The sequence below is a fragment of the Pelodiscus sinensis genome, chromosome 21 (genome assembly GCF_052426305.1).
Source record: "Pelodiscus sinensis isolate ZL-2025 chromosome 21, ASM5242630v1, whole genome shotgun sequence".
NCBI lineage: Eukaryota > Metazoa > Chordata > Testudines > Trionychidae > Pelodiscus > Pelodiscus sinensis.
Genome location: NC_143072.1, coordinates 13,343,219 through 13,366,860, shown reverse-complemented (window position 1 = coordinate 13,366,860; position 23,642 = coordinate 13,343,219). Strand labels below are relative to the sequence as shown.

The following is a 23,642-nucleotide window of genomic DNA, read 5'->3' as shown; positions in this document are numbered from 1 at the left end:
CAGGTGCCCTCCGCAGCCACGTATGCATCGGGATGGCCCGGACACAATCTCTCTTTGTATTGCATAACATTTGTGCGGTACCCTTTGTAACCTCAAATGTGCTTTCAGAAGTTGTCAACTAAGCAACTATTAAAAAGTCTATGTATCTTGAAGGAGAGGATCTTCCAAAACTCATTATTTGTGTAATTTCTCATTGGTAGATGAAAACACCCTGGAGCTGTAACAAAAGCAAGTAAACTGAGTCAATAGAGAGTAGAGTCTTCCAGTCATGCTAATTTTATCTATCTTGAAGTACAAAATTTGAACAATAGTGGAAAAAGTTTGAGACTAATTGGGCAGTGTATGTTTGAGTCTCTTTGAGCAATTACCCTATACTTACAGTAATGGACTGCTCTCTAAATCAGCGGTCAGCTTTTCACTTTTCTTCTGTGGTGATCCTTTTCCCTGTTTGTGGGGATCTTGTATACAGCTGCAGGGGTGAGGAGAAAATTGAGACGCACTTGATTGTGAATACTGCAAAATGATTGGGAGCCTCTGAGGCAGGCGCAAGACCGAACTGACTTTTTAACATCTGTTTTTTAAAACTCACTGGAGTTCAGATTAACGGGACCCTTTAAACCTCAGGTGTGAATGAAGCAAATTTCATACAGAACGTACAGATAAAGAGTAACGATGGTGTTCCCGAATATCATTTGTGGTCACTCCTCTGCCAGTAGCCACACACCAAGGGTTATGCTGCTCCCAAGCGGGGCAGGACTCGAGCCTACCACCCTGAGCTCACCTTATCCTGTGTTAGCTGTCCAGCTGCTCCCAGGATGGATGCAACTTGAGCCCCCAACCCTGTGCTCCCCATGCAAATGCTGTATCCCCTAGTCCACTCAAGTACCCACACCGCCTCCCAACCTTCAGATGGTCCCTTATGCTGTGTTGGCTGTCTGGTCACTCCCAGGAGAGGGGACGGAGGTGAGATGGGACTTGAACCCACCACCCTGTGCTCCCTGGGACTACAAAGGACCGGAGTAATCTGTTACCTTGTTAGCGTCAGGCCCGTATTGTTCTCTGTGTCAGATGAAAACTACCAAAAGGATATTATGTGCTTTGGGTGAACTTTGTTCTGCTTTCTTAGCTTAGTTGCTGTAAAAACATAGTTAATGAATCTTACGTAAGTTGCTTTCCCAGTATCACTTGATCTAGTGCTAGGATTACTCTTCTCAGGGTATTGTAAAAGGTGTGTCACATGTTCTACTGTATTGGTGCACCTATTCAAAAGATCAATATTTAAAGAGTTTTGAATAAGCTTAATTACCTACTCTATTATATGTAACATGGAAATTTAATCACCTGTGGTTTTCTCTTATTCAGTTAAATCCCCAAATCCATTTGTGTGGTGCTTCTGTGTCATAGAATCTACAAAAAAAAACAACATTGAGCAAGATGTCTTTGTAATGACCATGACAGTCCAAAGTGACATGTAGAAATAGGCCAAAGTGACATGTAGAGACAGCTGGTTTGACTTTTAGCTATATATTATTTTAGTGTTCATGCATAGATAGCAACTAAGGGTGTTTTACTAATTATTTTTCAAATGATATTTATGTAATTTCTTTGGAATGTTCTCAGAAACATGAGAGCCTAATTGTTCTTTTACATTTTTGTAGTGCCTTCCATCTGAAAAATTTGAAGCACTTCGCTAGCAGGTCAACTTCACCACCTCTTGTGAGGCAGGTAAATATGTTTCTGTTTTACAGATCAGGAGAGGAGATGCATTGGAATTGTGTAGGGACGGGGATCATCTTTTCTGTTCTGAAAATCGAGCCTTAATTGGAGGTGTGGAACTTTTTTAACAAACCTGCCTTATGTGCCATGCTTAACTTACTGTAAGTTGGTAGCAGACTTAGAAATAGAAACCAGTAGTCCTGGTTCTCACTTTTCTGCACTCACATCTGCACTATCACTTAGTATATTATCCAGATACCATACAAGTCCCTTCTAAAATGCAACTATTGGTCACCATGGACCACGTCTAGGATTTATTCCAGTTTCTGGTCAGCCATTCCACTGAGGGATCAGTCTGGAAAAGTACAGAGTAGAATTATTGCACAAGTCATGAGCATGTAATGTTGGCATGAGCTATTCATAAAGATGCGAGGCAGATGATAAGGCCTTCACAACAAGACAAGGAAAAATATTCCAGTAATTAAGTATCTAAAGAAAAAGCAAATACACATAGAATACATATTTCATGCTGATTTAAAAACCAGATGTGAAGACTGAGGCAGAGAGCACTGAATTAAACTCCCTCCCTCCCCCCCAAAAAAATTACTGCTTAATAAAATAAAGTTCTTTAATTCAGACTACGTAACCGTCAGCAGGTGTCATGGTCTTGCACGTTTTGCACAGGCTGGTTGTATTTAAAACACAGGACAGGGAGTCCAGAGATCTGGGTTCTGTTTTGTGCACTGACATGAGTGACACAGGCAAGACACAGCATCTGTGGTCTCTCCTATGTCGTAGTGGTGATGATGGGCAATCACTCGGTGCCAACTTTGATCATCTTCCATGGGTGTTGTGGATTCTTGGGCAGCTGATAAGGTCAATCCTTGAACCACGAGTTCTATCACAGTGAGGACAGATGTTTGCAGATACAGCAGGGGGCTGTTGAGAGTGACTAGAAGCCAGTCTCTCCTTCCCCGTGAGCCTTTTCTCCTCAGCTTGTCAGCAGGCAAATTCAGAATGCAAGGGGCATATATAACTTGGAGGCAATAATATCTCCCACTCTGACAGGGGGATTGAGAGACAAACGTGTAAAACATGCAAAGTGCTTTGAAGAAGTAGTGCATGATTGCACTAAGGCTGAAATCCTGCGTTTGTTTAAAAAAAAGCATATTTGCTACTTTGGGTTAATTCTAAGATATTTTGAATTTTTAAACTTTTGCAGGCTCTAAGCTTTTAGCTCCCTCTCCACCACACTTTTTTTTTTAAGCACACATCACTTCACAGGCAACTGTCAAAATAAGACTGGAGAAATCTCTGCAGGTTATCTGCCTGAGTCTGCAGGCAGACTGTTCTAGTGCCTTTGGTGCTGCTCAGTGCTTTGCCAAGGGACAGCAGAGTGAAAACTCAGTCTTGGACTCTTTCAGGTTTGTTGCCAGAATTACTGGGCACCAGTGAAACGGGGGGGAAAAAAAGGTCAGTTTCCTTCTGCCGGTTGGGAAAGCTGAGAGCAGTAAACAGCAGAGGTAGAGACCATTGTTCCCTTTAATTTTTCCCATCCCTGAGCAGAATGAATTTTCTCATCTGTACCAGTGCAGGGGTGATGTGGGACACTTCCTCTTCATATTGGTGCACGTAACAAAATACATTTGCAGGAGTAGGGCCAAAGGGTTCTGAGAGTGGGGATGGTGCAGGAAGGTAAGGGCTCTGGCTGGGGATGCAGGCTCTAGGTTAGGGCTGGGATTGAGGGGCTTAGGGCTGGGGCAGAGGGTTGAGGTGCAAGTGCTCTGGTTGGGGGTGCAGGCTTTGGGGTGAGGCTGGGGATGAGGGCTATGGCATGCAGGGGGGGAGGCTCCTGGTTTGGAGAGGGGCTCAGGGCAAGGGGTGCAGGCTTTTAGGTGGGGTTGGGGATGAGGTGCTTTTGGGGTGCAGGCAGGTGCTCAAGGTGGGGCAAGGGGTTGGGGCTTATGCTTACATGGGTGGCTTCCTGCTGGGGATGGCAAGGGAGGGGCTCCTTTTCCCTGGCCATGGCAGCCTCGTGCTGAGGCCATAGAGGAGAGGCGCCTCACCGCCAGCCCTGGCAGCTTCAGGGCTTGGGGAGAGATACCTCTCCCTGCTACAGGGCTGAGCCCCGGGCAGGGCTGTGCGGCTTCGGGGAAACTTAGGTGGGCACCGAAGTTATTCAATGGCGAGCAGGATTTGGAAGTGGGAAGCTATTCTTGCTGCAGCCAGGAAACAGCATGCTGAGAGAGAAGCGGAGGATGCGGGCTGATGGGGACATCATCTTTATCAGGCACCTGATGAATCCCCTGGCTGATTCAGGTGGCTTTACAAACACATGCTCACTAGTGTATCTTTCCCCCCTCTTCCCTTGCTGGGTGAAAGACCTGTTTCCCATTTGGATGGCTTAGCTGGGAGTACAAGTGGGCTTGGTGAGGATGACTAGGCACAAAGTCTCCGATGGGCAGAGTAAAGAAACCGATAGAAGAAGACGATACAGGGATTGTAGGTGCTACTTGTAATATTACCAGACAGGCGTCTGCTGTGTCTCCTTTTAATCATATCCAAGCTACAATGTTCAGATTCACAGGGGGCTTTTAAAATTCTGCTGCTTACACCCGTGCTGAGATGTTGCCTGTGTACACAGCACCCTACAGTCCAGTGCGCAGGAAGTTTGAAGTTAACCATTTCCTGCCCTGTGAGACGTGGATTTTTTTTAACAGGGCAGGTTTTACTCTTCACCTCTCTGCTGTTTACAATCTGAGCTTGTTTTCCAGTGGGAAATCAAACTGGTCAGTGATTTTGGTCAGAAGAAGGTGTCCTTAAACTGAAACCATGAGGATATGAAGTTAATCTGTGGATCAAAAAACTTTCATGCTGTCCCATGTTAATCAGGGCATGAGCAACTGGGGAGTTCTTTGTTTGACATGGAGGCAAATACTCCACAATGGGTGGTGCTTACAATCCAAAACAAAGACAGGCTTGCCAAGGTTGGAAGTTTGCAAGTGATATAATTCAGGGTTGTTGAAAACAGCTGTTCTGGAGGCTCACAGTAACGAATAACACCACATTAAATACAAGAGGCATCAAACTACAAAAATAAGTTAACCAGAATGGGCATCTGGCATACATCTGTGTCAGCCCAGAGGACAGGAATTCTCTCCCTGTCCCTTTGAAACCATTTTCTTCTTTCGGATGCTGTCTTCTTGCTTTTACAACCATTCTGCTCTCAAGTGAGGGCTGCTGCCACTTTTTTGTGGTTGGTAATGAAAACTCAAATGTACAATGCTTGAAGATGAGAGAGGGTTTAAAAAGTTTGAGAGGAAGAAACATGCCTGGTTTCTACATTGTACTTTGAATGGAATCTGTGGCCGTCTCCATCTGACGAGTTATAGCAACAAACTTTGATTAGAGGGAACTACATTGTTGGGTGGATTTTTTGTTTACTCTGTGTAAATGAAAAAATACCATTCAGCGTAGTGTGTTATATAACTTATTTTTTACTCCTGCTTTACTTGCTCTTCGAGCCAAGCCATCTGCTAATTGGGAGTTCCGAGCAGCTGAAAATTGTTGAGAAACCAATGTGGGAAAACAACAAAAATGCCTTTTTACTGTTGCACGGTGAGGCTGTACCTCATTGCTCCGTGCCGTGGGTTATCAGCAGAAGAGTACCTCATCCTAGTCGTGAGGCTCTGTAGGTGCTGCTTTTGTTCTTGGTTGGAAGCTGTCGTGGAAGTACCAAGCAGTGGTATAGTAAACCTGAATGCAAAGCAGCAGGATGTGTATTTGGGATTTTCCTCTAAACTTTTACATGAGGAACAGAAGAGTAAAAAAACCCAACCAGCTCCCATTAAAACTGTGGAATAGATGCCAGATCAGGGCCGGGCCTGAGTGCAGTGAAAGGTTTGCAGTTAGGGTAGGAATCAGCCTAGGAATGTACTTTGTGTATTCTGTGGGGTATGTGAGAGAAGAGAGGATTCCTTTTCTCATGCGGAGGTAGGGAAAATTCCTTTCACCCAGGGTGAATAGAGCTTTTGTCTGTAGAGAGGCAGGGGCTAAGAGCAAATGGGGAAAATGTCTGTGATAATGAGGAGGAACCAGTAGCCACTTGGGGCGATGGAAGGCAGATAGACCCTGTGGCAGGGCTGCTGCAGCTTCATGAGAATTGTGCAAGGCTGGTTCAAAGGGGTTTTGGCCTAGTAGTTTTTCTTCTGTAACTGGGTATTGTCTTCCAGCATTGAATCAGAGCTGCATGCAAAGTTACACTGCTATCTTTGAGCATCCCCTCTGTGGTTCCCACCAGGGTTTCATGTTACTGACAGGATCTTGACAGCATCTTTCTGGACTTGTTTCTGTCTTCCTATTGGAGAAATCACATTTTTCCCACTGGACGGTATATGTTGGATCGCTGTCCTGTATTCCCGCTCAGTTGTCGGCATAAGGAATAGAACACCAGGCCCTTTGACTCGAGCTGGCTGAGGGAATGCCATGCTCAAAGAAGTGCCATTGGATCTGGGAGAGAAGGTGGGTGAGGTCTTGTACTCGACCCAGGGTGGATAAAAATCAGTGATTTAAAAAACGAATAAAAAATCAGAATTTTTTATTTAAATTGGATTTTTTAAAAAATCATCAATAAAATACTAAATTTCTCATTTAAAAATAACAGTTCCAACTGCATCTCATTACAGACCTGCCCCGCGTGTGCATGTGCGCGCCCACACACACACACTTACAATCTCATAAAAATGAAGCAATGGCTCTAGTCTGCCCTGCCTAACAGCCAGCTCTTGCTTTTGAACGTTCTAAGCTTTCAATTTCTCTACCTCAGCAGACTAAGCAACATGCTCAGAGAATGACCCAGGCGGGACAGGATGGGTTTTGTTCTGTTACTGATGAAGAGGTGGACCTGGGCCAAGCACGACCGAGGAGTTAGCTAAGATATCATCCGGGCTGGTGACCCTGCCTGCGGCGGTGGACGGGGGGGGGGGGGGGGGCATGGGCAGGGGCTGCTCTGGCTGGACTGGAGGAGCTCCTGACTGCGCAGGAGCAGCCTGGAGGGACTCCGGCCCCAGCTGTGCAGGAGTGGCCCAGAGCAACTCTGGCCACGGGGGTCAGGCAGGCGGCCCTGCCCCCCCACTCCTGCTGGTCCGACTTAGCCAGGCAGACTAACAGCCTTCCCGCCCACCAGCCGTGTAGGAGCGGCTGAGGGTTAACCAATTAAATGATACCTTTCTAAAAGACGTTTAACTGGTTAGCTAGTTAAATGCTTTTTAACATCCCTGATTTATCTGGCCAAGTGTAGGCGTATTGTCGGGGAAAGCTGTGAGCATGGGGCTGCAAAGGAGTCCCTTAGGAGAAGCTGCGAAGCAGAATGCCCGAAAACAGAAATTCTGCTGAAGTGAGTTCCAGAGGTGAGGAATAGTGATGGGTCCCCATCGGAGCTCTTGTCTAGTGAATTGTGTTTGGCAAGGAAAAAGGCGCAGAACAGACATGGAGGAAGACCCAGGCTGCTTTCAGTTGAATGCTGCATGTTGTAATGTTATCGATGCCACGTCCCTCAAAAACTGAGAGGGGTTTCTGTGCTGAGTGACCTGCAGCAGAAGGCACTGATGTTTAAGGCACAGTGCATTGTTAATAATCAGCTTTTAGAGCACTGGTCATCATTAAATCTCAGGAAGTTTCACAAAGGAGATCATCCTGGGAAACTGAGGCACAGAACAGGATCCACCCACAAGCCAGTGGCAGAGCCTGGAATAGAACCCAGGTCATTCGAGTCCCAGACCAGTGAGCCCAGTCCAGGTCACTCTGCCTCCCTGAAGCTGTTTGTGTCTTGGCTGATGCATTTGACCAAGCACTTTACTCTTCCTCCCCCCCCCCCCATATATTAATGGTGCTTCTGTCCCTCATCTTTGTGGTTATTTGTGCACCTCAGCTGTACCTAGGGAAGAAATTCAGTCATCTCCTCCTAATTGCTGGGGTAATCCCATGCATGCCCAGGTTCCTGGACTGGAAAATCATTGTTTTGTGTTTCAACATCCTTTTTGTTAATGGCCTCTGTGTGTGGAGTCCTGCTGAGTCAGGGGTGTCATGTGTCTGCAGAAATATGGCACAACATGCTGATCTGCCAAGTCATCCCCTTGATTGCCATAGATCTGTAGCCGTGATTCTCTGTATCATCAAGACACAATCTCCACCTTCCCCTTTCTCTGGTTACTTGTATCAGCATATTCTCAGCTCTCATGTGTTTGTGCAGCTTGAGTAACTCCAACTGTTCTCCCGAAGTCCCTCAGTGCAGGCCTTCGCGTAGGTGTGGCCGAACCTGCCGCCGCCGCTGATGTTACGTGTTTGAAAACAATGAGTAGCTTGGCTTTCACACTTCGAATAAAGGCTCAAGGTGCAGGAGAGAAGAGTTATGGTGTAGAAAACGTCGCTCGAGGCTTCTTCTTTTCTGCCTTGCAAAGTCCTGGATCAGAGGTGCCAAAGTCAATGATTGAATAGCGCTAAATTCTGAATCTCCGTTGAGCGGGTGCAGAGCAGTGGTGGAGGGAGCTAGGACACCCCCTTCCTCACCCTTTCTACCTTGCAAGGCCTGTATATGGGCTGGTCACAGTTGCAGATATTAGGGATGCAAAAAACGTCTCTGGCCCCTGCCATGCTGCCCGGCTGCCAGTTTTGAATGCCGTCTTTCAAGAAGGATGTAGACAAACTGAAGAGAATTGAGAGGAGAACAACAAAACTGATAAAAGTTCAGAAAGCCTGGCCCACGAGGAAAGGCTTAAAAACCTGGATATGTTCAGTCTGGAAGAGAGAGAACAATATTCCTGGTCTGTCACAAAGACAACAGGGATCAGGGCTGCTGAAGGTTAACCAATGTTCTCCAGGGCTGCTGAAGGCAGGGCTTCATCTGCAGTCAGGGAAATTTGGGTTAGATATTGGGGAATTTTTCCTACTACAGAGATAGTGAGGCTCTGGTGGGGGTTTCCAAGGCAGGTTGTGGGATCCCCGCGCACTGGAGAGTTTTAAGAACGAGGTGGACCAACCCCTATGGGGGATGGTCTAGGTTTTCTTGGTCCTGTCTCTGCACAGATGGATGGAGATTAGAGGACCTCTCCAGGTCCCTCCTGGCCCTGCAGTCGTATGATTGTATAACCTCAGAGTGAAGCTGCCCTGAGAGATGTCATTACCCCAGAGTCTCCGGTAGGGATGTGAAAGTGTAATCGTGTGGGCTTGGGCTCATTGGTTAACCTTCACGGCCGGAGTCACAGGGAGAGTTTTAGGCTGTTGGCAACTTTTCAGGACACTTCCTGCCAAAGGCGGTTTATACTAATGACTTAATTGGCAGTAATTCACGAAAGCCTGGTTACTCTGAACTCATACTGCCCGTTACTCTGAACTCATCGGTGGAGGGCATGCTGCACTTTTCAGAATTGCGCCCTTGGGTGCTCCTGGCTCCATGAAATGCCTGGTGCTGGCGTTAGAAAGATGACTTAAAGACCAACGAAATGTGTCCTGCTGTAGAACATCTCTGCAGAACTTCAGAGTGGCCTGAACTGGACGTAGTGTTTGGAGATCGGACCTTCTAAATCTAACACCGTACCAGCCTGAAAAGGGACCATTTCAAAGCTGAACGGGCTAAAATATAACCTTGCCTAAAATCCCTCCTCCCCCCTTACTACTTCATTTGTATTGCATTACTGCCTAAAGGTCACAGCTGAGATTCCCAGAGATGTGCCCAGGTTTTCAGCAGTGAGGGGTTATTTTGGGAGTGTCAGTCTTTGCCTATCCCGAGCTCACATGGGCTCAGGGTTTTAAGTGCCCGCCCTCTGTTAACCAGGCCCTTTTATGTTGTGTCAGGTTGCACTTATTTGAAAGCCCCGTGTCTGAAAGACAACCGTGTACACTACCTCTGAAGTAGAAATGCTGGTTTGGCTTGTGTCAAAGGAAAGGGGATGTGAAGAAGGGTGGCTGAGATCTAGTGTTTGGTCCTGTAGTCCTTCATCATGTGTAACCCGACTGATACCCGTGAAGCTACTCACATGGGGGTTGGACTTTCATGGGCTGGCAAAAATACAACTTGCAGCTACAGCAGCTGTCTATTTCTTAGTAAGCCTTCCACTGCCTCTTTCCTTGGGCAGATTGGGGCTATACAAATCAGCTGCCCATGTGGGAGTTAGTCAGCAACTTCTACATGTATTTTTTGCTGAGACCTTAAAGAGAAGTTGAGAATAAACCAGGGCTTAAGGCAGGAAGAAGTTTTAAAGAACCAGACGTGTGAATGAAAATGTGGCTTATCCAAACAGAGAGTAATGCTTTTTTGTAAGCTTTTTTTCGCTCAACAAATTGCAGTGTGTGGTGGTGTGGGTGTGGTTTTTTTTTGCTTGGAACCCATGGGTTCCTTGGTTCCGTGGCCAAATAAAATTGGGAAACACTGTGCTAGATGATATTGACCTTGCCTGGTTCGGCAAATTCTCTGGTTCAGCACTGATCAGGCCCCCAAGGTGACACACTAGAGAGGTTCAACCTGTACCAATAGGTGCTTTTCCCCTCAGCTGTCTGCCTATGGCTGCCCCGCCTCTGTGAGCGAGAACCACTTGTGCGTGAGAGATTGCTTTCATGCACCCAGGACACGAGAGCTACGTGTGAATACCCAGTCTGTGTCAGGACGTGGATCAATGGGTGGTTGGGCTGTCGTTTGTGGCACTAGACCGAGGCTCTGAGCGTGTGAATTTTACACTAACATACACGTCCAATCTGATATTTTTTCTAGGGGGTGTCATGCAAAGACTGTAGTAGTGCATCAGGCTCTGATCTTGTGAGCTGTGCTTGCCCCCCGCTTGAGCTGTCCTGTGTTTGTAGCAGGAGGCCAGTCCAGAGGCTGCCAGGAGGGGTATTGATTGAGGATACATGGCGCACTACCCTGGGACTTGGTGTGGGCCAACTTCCCCATGAGCTGTTCAGAGACTCGTTCTTGTGGCGGCTTCATCTTTCAGACAAGATGTAAAATAGGGATGTGTAAGATTGTTGAAAATGTAACTGTGACACCACTAAAAACCTTGGCGGTTACACACTGCAGGCCCTACAGCCCTCCGGCCCTGCTCCTGGGGAGACAGCCTGTAATCTGTGGCAGAGGGCCAGCCATGCCACGGACCAGGCTGTTCTGATGGGGCCTGCGGGGTACAGTACCCCCCTGCCTGGGGCAAATGGAGAGCTGCTTTATCCCCTACTGGTCAAATGGAATTGTTCAGGGTGACTTGCCAGTTAACCATTTTACATCCCTAATGTAAAATCAAGCCTTTGGTTTCTTTTGACTGTTACACTTCCAATAACACTTGCAGATTTGTTAACCTCTGCCCTGGCCGGATTTCAGCTTGGGCGATTAACCTCTGTCTACCTGAATTTGCCTGGTGGCTGTAACTACAGGTCACACATTCCTGATTGCCCTGCTGTGTGTCCGTGCACAGCTGGCCACGACGTCCAGTGGGAGGCAAGGGAGCGCATGGGCTGGTGAGAGGGCCTGTCTCAGTGACTAAACCGTTTTGAAATCCATCAGGATGAATGGTACCATATGCTGCAAAGATGCAGAATACATCTCTCCCCTCTCTCTAAGGCGGAGATGGTGCAAAATGGCAGGAACGGTGTTGTTGAAGCTTGTGTCCAGCAACTGCTTTCTCCCCCTTTGGGACAGAGGCTTTTGAAAATCACGAGATCATTTTCCTTCTAAATTGCAAGGCCTGTTTGCCCTTGAAGCACAGATCTGACTGTGATGGATGCTTCTGATAAATGCCTGGACAGAAGCCAGCTGGAGCTAGAAGAGCTGGAATGGAACTTGGCTTCTTGATCCTAGGCAGGGCTATGGGGTGTGATTGCTCTGGGTTGTGCTGTTGCATGGCATCCATCATTTTAACACAAGGTGGTGCCTTTGCCTCAACTTCATTGCTTGGGAAGGAGTAGAGCAGTGATGGGTAACGTAGGTTAGTGAGTGGCCCTCCTTTATCTCAACAGGTCGCAGGATGGTTGTAACCAAGGTCTTCCGGGAGGGGGTAGTTTTGCTAACTGCACTTGCCTATCTAAAATTTGCGGGAGGTGCGGATTGAAACGTGCAGCGCTGTGATTGGATGCAGAGGGAGCGCACAGCTCTCCGCCAATGTTGTGTGCAATCAACACGCACCTCGTATGTGGGTGTCACTTCAGTAATTCTGGTAGGGGGGAAAAAAACTATGTGGCTGGAGACCAGCAGAATCCGGCAATCCTGTGCGTGGCAAGAGGAAGCAGAATGTCTCCGATGGGCCACGAGTTGCCCAGCGCTGGAGTGGAGTGAGCATCCGGACTAGCTGGATTGGCTCTATCTCCCTTTTGAATGAGTGTGTGCAACGTGGAAGCGGCATAATGGGCAGAGCTTTCAGCGGGAGCAAAAACTGTTGCTCTCAGTAACGTTTTATCCCGTGTTTTTTATAATGAACGCACTAGAGGGATCCCCCAGCGCTCTACTTCCAGGAGTGTGTCCACACAGTGTTTTGGAGCAAGCCACCAGCCTGGGCAGACGGATTTGGGTTAGTGGCTCGCCAATATCTGTACAGACAGTGCTTTGAAGTTGCGGTGAAGCCCACCTCTGCTTAAGCTTCGGCGCCCACACGTGAGGCGGGAGGGTCCCAGGACCCAGGCTCCCACTGGCGTTTGGCCATCTAAACCTCAGTTAAACAGCCCTATAGGCCAAGCCCATGTTAGCTGACCTGGGCCAGTCGTGAGTGTTTGATTGCAAGGTAGATGTGGCCAATTCGCTGGCATGTTGCCGGCGGCAGGGGAGGACGTAATCACTTAATTGGTACATGGAAGAGCAAAGCATGTCGGCCCTGCTTACATGATGGGGGACTCGATCCTGGGAAGCTGTAACTCTGAAACTGGTTGGGGGCTGTGGTGGGTTTGTGGGATCCTGAGATACATAAGCGGAGGCATCTCAAGGTTATTTGACTTCTGTATTGGGCACTGGTGTGACCGGCGTTGGAAGCCTGTGTCCTGGTCCGGGCTCCCAGCTCAAGAAGGATGCTCATAATTAGGAGAGGGACCAAGGCAGAGCCACAAGAACGCTGAACAGTTAGAAAACCTGGCTTCCCGTGATAGACTCAAAGAGCTTAGACTATTTAGCTTAACAAAGAAGAGGGGGGTGACATGATTACAGTCTTTAAGTCGCTGCATTGACAACAAATACCGAATGATGGGCTTTCAGGCTGGAAGCTGACAGTAGACAAATTCAGACTGAAAATAAAGGGTAACTTTGTAACAGTAGGAATTATTAACCATTGGTGCCATTTACTAAGGGCCATGGTGGAGTCTCTGCTACTGACCATTTTTAAATCCTGGTGGAAGGCTTTTTCAGAAGATCTGCTCTGGGAATTATTTTGGGGACATTCTTATTTTGCCCGTGTCATACAGCAGGTCTGGCTAATTTAGTGTCCCTTGAACACGCCACCGTTGCAAAGACCTGACTACTCCCCCTTCTAATCAACTTTGTTGCTACTTTGTGCACCGTAGGCTCAGGTGTCCACCGAGTTTTGGATTGGCAGAATGCCTGATCATAAGGGAAAGAGCCACTCTGTCCCCAGGGATCATGGTTCAAGTTAATCATCTGCTTGCCCACTCCAGTCTCCGCTCTGTTCATCATGAAGCTTATCTTTCAGTGTAGAGCGTGATTAATAGGCTTGGGAAGCAGTGGAGGAGGAGGAGGAGTTTATTCTGTATAGGCAGGATGGCAGTGGTTCAGGCAGCAGCCTAGGATTTGCGGGGCCTGGGTTCAAATGTCTGCTCTGCCACTGACTCCGTGTGATCTTGGGCAAGTCACTTAACCTTTGGGAGCCTCAGTGCCTCACCTGTACAAAGAGGATAATAATGCTGCCCTGTCTCCCAGGGGTTTCGTGAGGATAAATACGTTAAAGATTGTGAGGCACTGAGCTAATGCAGCAATAAGGGCCAAATAAGTACCTGAACTAGGTAGATCAGGGCAATTGCTGGTCCATCTGTGCTCAGAGCCATCAGCTCTTTTTTGATGCTGTTCAAGGATGGGTGGGAAGTAAGAATAATTGTTTAAAGATCAATAGCACATGGTTAATTGCATGCAAATCAGCATAGGGGTGTTCCCTGAACTGTTGCATTGCTCTTTCTCTTCATCTCGCCACGTTAATGATCCAGAAGAAGAAAAAGCAGTATATTAATCAGAGCTGACAGATGCTAATTGTAAAGGGTGGTGCAAAGACAGTGATACAAATGCATCTGGGATTTATTAGTATAGAACTGTGAACATAAATGACCAACCAGGGATTCATCCTGGGGACTTGCATGCTGTCATGCCAACAGGGACCCCGAGGTCCTAGTGGACAGCAAACGAACCATGAGTTTGAAGCAAAACAAAATTGACCACAGCATCCAATGGGGCATCACGCCACTGTGCAGGAAGGTAGCAGTTCTCTCTGGCCCTAGTGTGGCTGGGTCCTGGGGCAGTGCATTCTGGGACAGAAAGACACAAGAGAAGAGCAACAGAAATTATTTGAGGTGGGGAGGAATTGACTTCACATTCAGCTGGTTAAATCTGGAGTATTACTGGGGCAAGGGCCCGCTCCGAGTTGGATCTGGCTCCGGCCCAAACTTTGCCGCTGACCGCAAGGTCTGCTCTGGGCCAGGGTTGCCAGGTGTCTGGTTTTTGCCCTGACTGTCTGTTATTTGGGACTCCCATCCAGTAAAAAAAAAAAAAAAAAAACCCCTAGAAAATACTGGACATGTGAAATGTCCGGTATTTCCTGTTTCCCTCGGACAGAAGCCCGGTGGAGACAGTTTCCCCTGCTGCGTCGAGTTGGGGAGTGTGGAGCATGGGGCCATTTAAAGGCGCAGCACCCCTTTTTTTTCCCCTCAATAACTTTGGTCTCTTCTCCCTCCCCCCCTGTTTTTGTTGTTGTTGTTGTTGTTGTTGTTCAACAGAATTTTTTCCCACTGTTTTTTTTTGGGGGGGGGAGGGGGTGTTTGGTATTTTTTGTTAAACCATCTGGCAACCCTACTCTGGGCTCAAGGTGGCAGCGGTCTGAAATGTGCTTACGCCAAGGATGGAGCACGGGCTGGCGAGGGTTGAACCACTGGGAAAGCAGGAATTTTGGCTGACGAGAGTAAAAGCTTCTGAGCAGTGAGATGCACGGAGCTGTGGAATGATCCCCTGAAGGAGGGCTCACTCTCAGGGCGGTCAGAGCGTGTCCTGAGAGGCCGTCTTCTAGTCTTGCCCGGCTCACGCCAGCGAAGCGCCGTTTGCTCTTGGATTACATGTAATTGGCTTTTTTCTTGCCCTTTTCTAGTGTTCCCAGTTGCCATGGAGGATTCTGCCATGGACTCGACTCCTGAGAGCGCTGGTCCAGAGGGTGCACTCTTCAGCATGACGGATGTGTTTCTCTTCTCGCTCATCATTGGCCTGCTTTCTTACTGGTTCCTCTTCCGCAAGAAAAAGGAGGAAATCCCTGAATTTACCAAAATCCAGCCAATGTAAGTGCCCGTCTGGGTGAATGTGGGATGAATGTTCCTCAAAAGTGCATCGTTGGGTTGCGAAGGGGGATTCTCGCTCCCCCTTGTGCCGAGTGGGCCGGCAGGGGCCTGGCAGGTTGACTTGGTCCCGGGTGATCCCTTTCTCGTTATGGAGCTGCCCTGTGGTGATCTGTCCTTGTTGTGTCTCGGCACTCTGGCTAGGGTCCATGTTCGTCTGATTTTGTTCTGGGTACGCAGAGTCCAGTGATGGAGAAGTCTTCAAAGTCAACAAGGGCTTCTGGGTCTTCTCCCCTTTCATCAAGGTCTTGGATATGGACCTTGAACCTTCAGGGTCTTCCCCACATTGGTTCCTGGGTGAGGGACGGACGTCTGTCTGGGTCTCCTTTTTAGGGGCTGGTAGGGAACTTGGGTTCAGCCTCTTCACTGGGCTCTGATGTGGGGCCCAGTGGTGGGCAGCTAAGTCCTGTACATTGGCTTCCTGCCTCGTTTCCTGCCAGTTCCCTCTCTTTCCAAGGGAGAGGTAAATAAGGGCGCGTCTCCACAGCAGGGCTAAAGTCGAATTAAGCTACACACCTTCAGCTACGTCCATTGCGTAACTTAAGTCGAAATAGCTTCATTCGGCTTTCGGCGTGGTCTGCCCAGCAGGAAGAGCGCTCTTCCTCCGCCTTCCCTGACTCCTGGTGAAATGAGGGTTACAAGAGTCGGAGGAAGCAGTCCTCCAGCTCGGCATTATTTCGAAATAACGGCTTGCGGTGTAGATGCACATTTTGCTATTCCGGAATAATGGTGCTGTGTAGACCCACCCTGACTGACCTCCTGGATAAAGTTTCTGACCTTCAGAAAGTCACTGGTCCCTGCTTTGCAGGCTGGGTCAGGTGAGCATTGCTCCTGAGGTGCTCCTTTCCGGGAGCTCAGGTCAGCTCTCCTCTGCTGTCGAGTTACGCGGCTTCCCTTTTTACTGGCGGGTGCAGGCTTTGCACATCAGCTCCTTAGTCCTTTCTGCTCTAGTGTGGGGCATTACACAGGCTTCTCCTTTCTTCCTGCCCCTCCTCCCACCCCTCTGTAAGTTCTCCACTAAGTGAGACTAGCGTGGGAATCCTGTTCCGACCGGGCAAGGTGCTCGCCTTGGCTGGCCTTGCTCCTTCGGGATGCCATAAGGCAGAGGAAGGCAAGATCTGGCCTGCAGCCTGCCCCCTGCCCTGCCGGGACCCTTAGGCACAGAGCAGCCCCAAGCTGCTAGCTGCTCCATGTGCCGCTTGTGGGGGGGAGGCTTTGTGTACTTGCCCCACCCACAGCACAGTCTCTCAGCTCCTGTTGTCCGGAAAGCAGCCAATGGGAGCTGAGAGATTGTGCTGGGGGATGGGGGCAACACGCAAAGCCTGATCCCTTCCCCGATGTGAGTTTGAGAGAGCTACGTGGAGCAGCCAGCTGCTTTGAGTGGTCTGGGGCTTCGGCAGGCAGGGAGCCTGTCTGAGGGTCCTGCTGGGATGCTGGCTGGGAGCCACCTAGGTAAGTGCTTCCCAGCCGGAGCCTGCCTCTGGCACCCCACCCCCTCTTGCATCTGAACTCCCTTCCCCAGGTCACTACCCAAACCCTCCAGGTCACAACTCACTCTCAGACCCTGCGCCCTCTCCTACATCTTTCCCCCAGGCCAGAATCCTCTCCTGCACCCATAACCCCTCCTGGACCCTGCAGCCCATTCCCCTGCCCCAGGTCACAGCATCCTCCTTCACTCAAACTCCCTCGCAGACCCCACACCCTCTCCTGCACTCCAGCCCCCCACCCCGAGCTCCCTTCTGCATCTCACCTCCGTCAAAAGTGCAGCCTTTGACCACTTCCCAAAATCTTGGAGTGGGCTCCCCCCATCAGAAATTATTGCCCACCCCTCAGAGAGGGAGCTGACTTTCCCTGCTGCTCACAGCACTTTGGTGGCACCGTCAGTGCCTGTCTTCACTTTGGCCCACTGAGTTGCAGGGTGGGAGGAGTTTGCTTCTCATAACTGTCCCGTGCAGAACCCAGGGGTTGTACAGCAGCCTTGGGCCAGCCATTGTACCTGGCCTCTGTGCTCAACCTGCTTTCAGGGGGCAGGAGAAAAAACGTCGCCCCGTTGGTAATTCTCTTCGCTGCCATCCGCTGATTTGCTTTCTGCCAATCATGTGAGTTTCCTGGCAGCAGTGTAGATTCAGCAGACTTCTTCCCAGGGCTCCATTCGCTAAGGCAGAAGTCACCAACCAGTAGACCGGGATCTGCTGGTAGATCTTGGAACCTTTGGCAGGTGATCCTGAGAGGTTTGGCCAGGGGGCTATCAAGTGCTGCACTTCATCTACCCCTCTCAGCACTGCCGTGCTGCTCCTGCCTTGGAGTGTCGCTCGCTCCTGGGAGCCTCCTGTTTGCTGTGCAGGGCGCAGGAAGAAGAGGAGGGGGAGGGTGCTGATGTCAGGGTGCCCCTCTCTCCAGGCTGTACCCCATCTCCACAGAGCGGAGGGAGGCAGGGATGGAAGGAGTTTGCTGGCTGCTTTTGGGAGTGGTGCAAGCCAGGGTAGGGGTGAGCCTGCCTTAGCTCCCTGCATCACCATCCAGAATCCACCTGTGGTAAGTGGTGCCCAGCTGGAGCCCACATTCCAAACCCCGCCTCAGTCCTGAACCCCTCCTGCATCCCAAACCACTGCCCCCAGCCTGATAAAAGTGAGGCTGGGGGAGGGAGGGTGGATGAGCAGGGGCGGGGCCTCAGAGAAGGGGCGGGAAGGAGGCGGAGCCAGGGTGTTTGGGTTTGAGGTAGATTCTGGATTGCACTTAAATTCAAAAAGTGATCTTGTGCTTAGAGAGGTTGGAGACCCCATGCAAAGGTGTGGGGCTGGATCGTCCCCTAGAAGCGCTGTCATGTGGGGCTGCAAGGGTGGATGGAGTCTCCCTGACAGCAGGAGAAGGGTTGGAGAAGCAATGCTCTCTTAAACAACACCTCACAAAAGTGGCCTTGTTGGGTAACACCAGGAGACCTTTCTTCAGAGTTTCTTGCATCGGGGGATCATTAACAGACTGGCCAGATGACCCACCAGCCTGTGACCAGAATGCAGTGCTGAGTTAACTGAAAGCTTTTGAAACCCACAGAGCCGAATTTGTGCCTTTTGCAAGAGCTTGTGACTTGGCTGAAGTCGGCTGAGTTGTGCGCACTTAGAGGGCTGCATTCAGCCTTATGTCTCTTGGCTCTTGACCGAGCTTAGAGGACGGGTGAAGAGTTAATGATTGTCTCCTGGGTTTATTTATGGGCCCGTTTCGCATTGCACTTGTCCGTCCGAAGGGCCTCATAAAAGCAAGATTAAGGTGCCAGCCGATGGCCTGTTTCTGGACTGCTGCTCCTCTTGCAAGTGCCAGCCTCCAGGAAGGCAGGGGCAGCCTGTCTGAAAGCATCAGGCTGTCCCTTGCTTAGCTGTCGCTTCTGTCTCTCGTAAGCCAACGTGGCTTTTAATAGCAGGTACCAAAGAGAGTTGGTAACTCTTCTCTGGCAATGCGAGCAGCGCATCTGGGGAGCTCCTTCGTTCGTGCCTGAGCCAGAAAAGAACTCTAAGTCTGCAGGGATTTATCTGTGACTTCTCTGTGCCAGACTTGCTTGGGCCTATAAAGTTATAATTCTTATAGACCCGGGAACATATGGGGAGTGCTAGCCCTGGGCAAAGTATTTCCCAGTGTGAGTTGGGGATTAAACTGCCTTTCCTCAGTAGGATTCACACCTCTCCGGCCAGTTCCTTAGCTCACCCCATCAGTATTTTGAGTCACTGGCCTTTCATTTTCTCATTTATAGCCAGCGCCCAGCTTCATCAATGCAGCATTCAGATCAAGATTTAAACCCCACAGTAGCTCAGAAATCTGGAGCTCTTTGAGTGAATGCACATGTCCATTCCCCTTCAGGTGCGAGCCCAGTGCCCCAGCATGTGAAGATTTTCCCATAATGTGACTCATGTGGGAGCTCGTGTGACCTTTGCCTCACACTGCTGCATGAGGGTATAAAGGGCAGAGCTGCTCCGCACCCCGCTGGTTCTTGCTGACTCCGATTGGCAGTTGGAGTGTGTTGGCTTGTTTCTACGAGTGTCTCCCTCACGGGGAACCTCTCTCAGCTTGACTGCGTATAGTTGGCGTTTGTTCATTGTGTAGATGAATGTCAGTTTCGTTCGTTGTTTTCTGGGCACATCGGTTCCCCTTGTTTACAGGGTGCGGACCCCTGATAGTGGAGGATGCCTTGGCTTCCAGTGTGTAAGCCTGGTGCGGGCTGCACGAGATCTGTGCTGGTAAATTCCACCTGCCTGCCATGTCTAAGTCAGGGTCGCATTGGGGACAGCTGCCAAACTTGCAGGGACGTTGAGCCTCACCTGAAGAAAGATGGAGATGGAGGCTGCCTGCATCCCCTTACAGCTTGCGGCACGCTGCACAGAGCTTCGGCAGGGTGTGGGATGCCTCCCCCAACGCTGCCTCCAAACGCTGGCAGCTGCCCCCTTCCCTGTGCCAAGGCCGGTGCAGAGCTCTGATTTGTCCAGGGAGCTGGGACTTGCGCAGCTTAAAGATAAGGGTCCCCTGTACTGTCCACCAGTAAGTGCTCAGGAGGATGGGGAAGGAGCCCTCTAGTGAGAGACACTCCCCATACCGGCCTATGCACGGTCCTAGGCTGATTCCCGCCTCCTGTCCCCTCCCAGGTACCGAATACTTCTGGGCAGCAGCAGCAGCAGCAGGAAGGTATCTCTGTAGCCATGGCGCCAGAGCCACGTGTGGCAGCAGGCGCCAGAGCCACGGGTGGCGGCATGAGGCTTAGTCCACCTTTGGGTGCCTGACTCCCCGGTGGTACAGGCGGCAGGTCCCTCAGGGATGATGCATCCTCGGGCCCCAGCTACGGATGTGCCTCGGGCTAGCGAGTTGGCTCTATGAGACGATAACGCCTCCAGCTGGCTGGCGCTTTCTCCAGCGCTGCAATCTCTGGGTTAGCCAACCTTGCTAGCCCAAAGCAGCAGTCCCAGGGCAGGTTCCTCGTTCTCCTTCATGTACATTAGAAAGTAGGGGTGGGAAAGGTTAACAGGTAAGCATCGGCCTTCACGAGTGATGCTTACCGGGGGGCAGCCCCTGTTCATGGCGAGGGGACTGCTCCAGCCTGGCCCCAGCACCCCACCCTATTAACTGGTTAACCAATTAAACGTTACGTTTAACCGGTTAACCAATGAAACAGGATTTTACATCCATATAGAAACATAAGAACATAAGAATGGCCGTACTGGGCCAGACCAAAGGTCCATATAGCCCAGTATCCTGTCTGCTGACACTGGGCAGCACCAGGTGCCCCAGAGGGGTGGACCGAAGACAATGATCAAGCGATTTGTCTCCTGCCATCTCTCTCCAGTCTGTGACAAACAGAGGCCAAGGACACCATTTTATCCCCTGGCTAATAGCCTTTTATGGACCTAACCTCCATGAAATTATCTAGCTTCTCTTTAAACTCTATTATAGTCCTAGCCTTCACAGCCTCCTCTGGCAAGGAGTTCCACAGGTTGACTACACACTGTGTGAAGAAGAACTTTCTTTTATTAGTTTTAAATCTGCTACCCATTAATTTCATTTGGTGTCCTCTAGTTCTTCTATTATGGGAACTAATAAATAACTTTTCTTTATTCACCCTCTCCACACCAGTCATGATTTTATATACCTCTATCATATCCCCCCTCAGTCTGTTAGTTGGTGTTGGCAGCATGGGACCGGGGAGTGACAGCACAGCAGTTTCTTGCAGCAGGGTAGCCAAGCCCTGAGTTTGCTCAGGAGAGAGTCCTCAGTGTTGTGAAATCCCTGGGGTGGGGGAATGCCACGTGCTCGCAGAGGGAGCACCGAAACGCCCTCACGTAAACCACTGAGAAATAGATCGTGCGGAGAAGGGGGGAAGTTCACTCGCTGGCTGGGAGTTGAAAGGGAGGAGCCCACCTGGCCGGAAGCATCTTGCAACGAAACCGGCGCCTGGGGCATTGCTGCGTGTGTGGGAGAAGCTGCTCCCATGCGTTGCTGTGAATCGTCCGTTCCGACTTCGCTCCTAACCTGCGAGTTTCCTTGGATCGTTCAACACCGCCTCCCCCTCCCCCCCCCAGCGGGCTTGTTTGTGAATGATGTGTGTGTAGGGGGACCAGATGTCCCCCTTTTCATAGGCACTGTCCCAGTATTGAAGGCTCTTGTCTTGTCTGGATGCCAAAGGGGATAACCAAGAGGTCCGAGACAGGTTGAGAGCCTCGCCAGCCTGGCGCCTCCTGCTGGTCACTTGGGAAGTCAACTCGTCCGCCTTGGTGGGCCTTCTGGCCGGTGTCTCGGCCTCCGTCACCTGTCTCTTGCACTGGTTCCGATCCCGTGTCCCTTCCAGCCCACGGTGCCCCCTGCCGCGGGGTTCTCCCCTCCCAGCCCCCTACACCCACTTTGCCTCAGTGACCCACTGCCGGTTGTCATCTTGCTCCTTATCTCAGGCAAACCACCGTCTGACATGGCCACTTGTTACTGGGGAGGGGGGTGGACCTGCTGCCTTCTCCTGCCCCGGCTGCCTCCCTGCAGCCCTAGTACCCTCAGGCCTTGCGAGAGAGGCCTCGGCCAGGGAGTTTGCCTGGCCAGAGCTCCCCAGCTCTGCTCTGTGTCAGGAAGCTTCCGTAGCTTCCCTGGCAACCAGGTCCTGCCTGCTCCCCAGCTGGAGCAAGAGTTTCCTCTCCCCCCACTATTTATTGGTACCCAGGACCCTTACTGCCATTCACCCGAAGAAGTGGGTCGTGCCCACAAAAGCTCATGATCCAGTCTGCACGTCTTGTTGATCTCTAAGGTGCTGCGGGACCATTCGCTGTTTTGCAAGTTTTTTCAGCTGGGGCAAGAATGAGTCTGTCTCTGCCCCTCCAGGAGCCCTTGTTTATACAGCCCCAGCTGGGCCCAGGTTGGCTGCAGCCCCACCTGCGCCTCCCTAGCCTGGTTTTAACCCTGGTAGCCAGTGCAGGGCAGACACCCCATCACAACGCCCTGCTGGACAAAGTGCTGCGAATCAAGACTCTTTCCTAATTTGGATTAGACGTTCCAGCCTGTCGAGATCTCCTTGCAAAACAAACTGTGCTGCGGACCCAGGGCTGTGAGGGAGACTGTGCTGTTACTGCCCGGAAGGATTCATGCAGGGTGAGCTGCTGCTGCAGACTTCTCCTGGGGATGTTTAGACTGCTCTTCATGAAGGGCCTGTCTGCACTGGGGAGTTATTTTGAAACACCAAGGCGAGCGTCCGCACTACCAAGCCAAGTATCATATGCATCTGACGAAGTGGGTCTTTGCCCACGAAAGCTTATGCTCCTGCATTTCAGTTAGTCTTTAATGTGCCACAGGACTCCTCGCCGCTACTACGAAGCCCGTTATTTCAAACTAACAACTCCTGCTTGTGAAGAGGAATAAGCTTATTCCGAAAGAGTGATTCGGGAGTTAATAATTTTGAAATAACCTGGTGGTGTAGACAGGGCCTAGCAGAAAACGGTATCTTGATTGGGGAATGCAGGAGAGGATGTGACGGTGCCTTGGACCATGCGTGGCGGGAGTTTCCTGTGCTGCTGTGTTGGATGCCAGATGCTGCTGTTGGGTTTATTATGGTCTCTAGGGACACTGTGCTCGGGCCAAAGAGCCTGGTCTTGGCAGTCTGACGTGGAACCCTTCGGGAGCGATTCCCGCAATCCATGCAGCAGGAACGGCAGCGTTCTGTGGTGCCTAGGGGCCCAGACGTGGAAATCCAGAATCCTTGGGCTTAGTCCATAGCTTAGTCACTGACTTTCTCTTTTGACGTGGGCACGTCACTTGACTCCTGCAGACCTCAGCTTTCTCTCTGCAGGATGGAGGGAACTTCCTCGCAGGGTGGGTTGTAAAGCTTCATGCTTGTGAAGTGCCTGGGTATAAAGGCCGTGCGAATGCATAGTATCGCTGGCCATTGCTAGCTGGCTAGAACATTGAAACCTACAGAAACGTGCTTGAATTTTCACCATTCGAAGACTTAATTGAAACCATTAGGGTAAGATTCACAGAGCGTCTGCTCTGCAGATGTCATTAGAGAGGAATGTCCCTTTGATCAACATGGGTTCATGGACTAGTGAGTATGCCGCTTGCACTTGGGCAGATTAATTGGGGGGGTTAGCTGTGGGCAAGGCTGCATGTGCATTTTTCATGCTCTTACAGATTACTTACCATGCCCTGTTTCATTCCTGTTTCTCTAGAGTGGTATTAGTTAGCCACTTCCCCTAGGAGAATACGTTGAGACGCATTAGAGGGTATGCAGTTATTTTCCAGCGGTTCTGCAGTATTACTTGGCACGGAAGCTGGTTTATCTGAATCCTCAAACATTAGAGATTCATTCCTGGTGTTTAAAGGGCTTCCTAGTTTTAGGAACAGTT

General features: G+C 50.2%; 1 protein-coding gene across 6 annotated transcripts in view; it reads left to right on the top strand.

Moving 5' to 3' along the window:
- The window catches only part of POR (cytochrome p450 oxidoreductase), a 59,094-nt gene that overhangs the window by 6,988 nt on the left and 28,464 nt on the right, over nt 1-23,642 (top strand). For 3 of the 6 annotated variants that reach the window (XM_075904940.2, XM_006113300.5, XM_075904939.2), the window contains exons 2-3: nt 1,659-1,721; nt 15,045-15,228. In XM_075904940.2, coding sequence (XP_075761055.1) covers nt 15,059-15,228 — 170 coding nt within the window. In that variant the 5' untranslated portion in view covers nt 1,659-1,721; nt 15,045-15,058. Of the gene's footprint in view, nt 1-1,658; nt 1,726-15,044; nt 15,229-23,642 lie in introns of all 6 variants that reach the window. The other 3 variants (XM_006113299.5, XM_006113298.5, XM_075904937.2) reach the window with 1 other exon arrangement.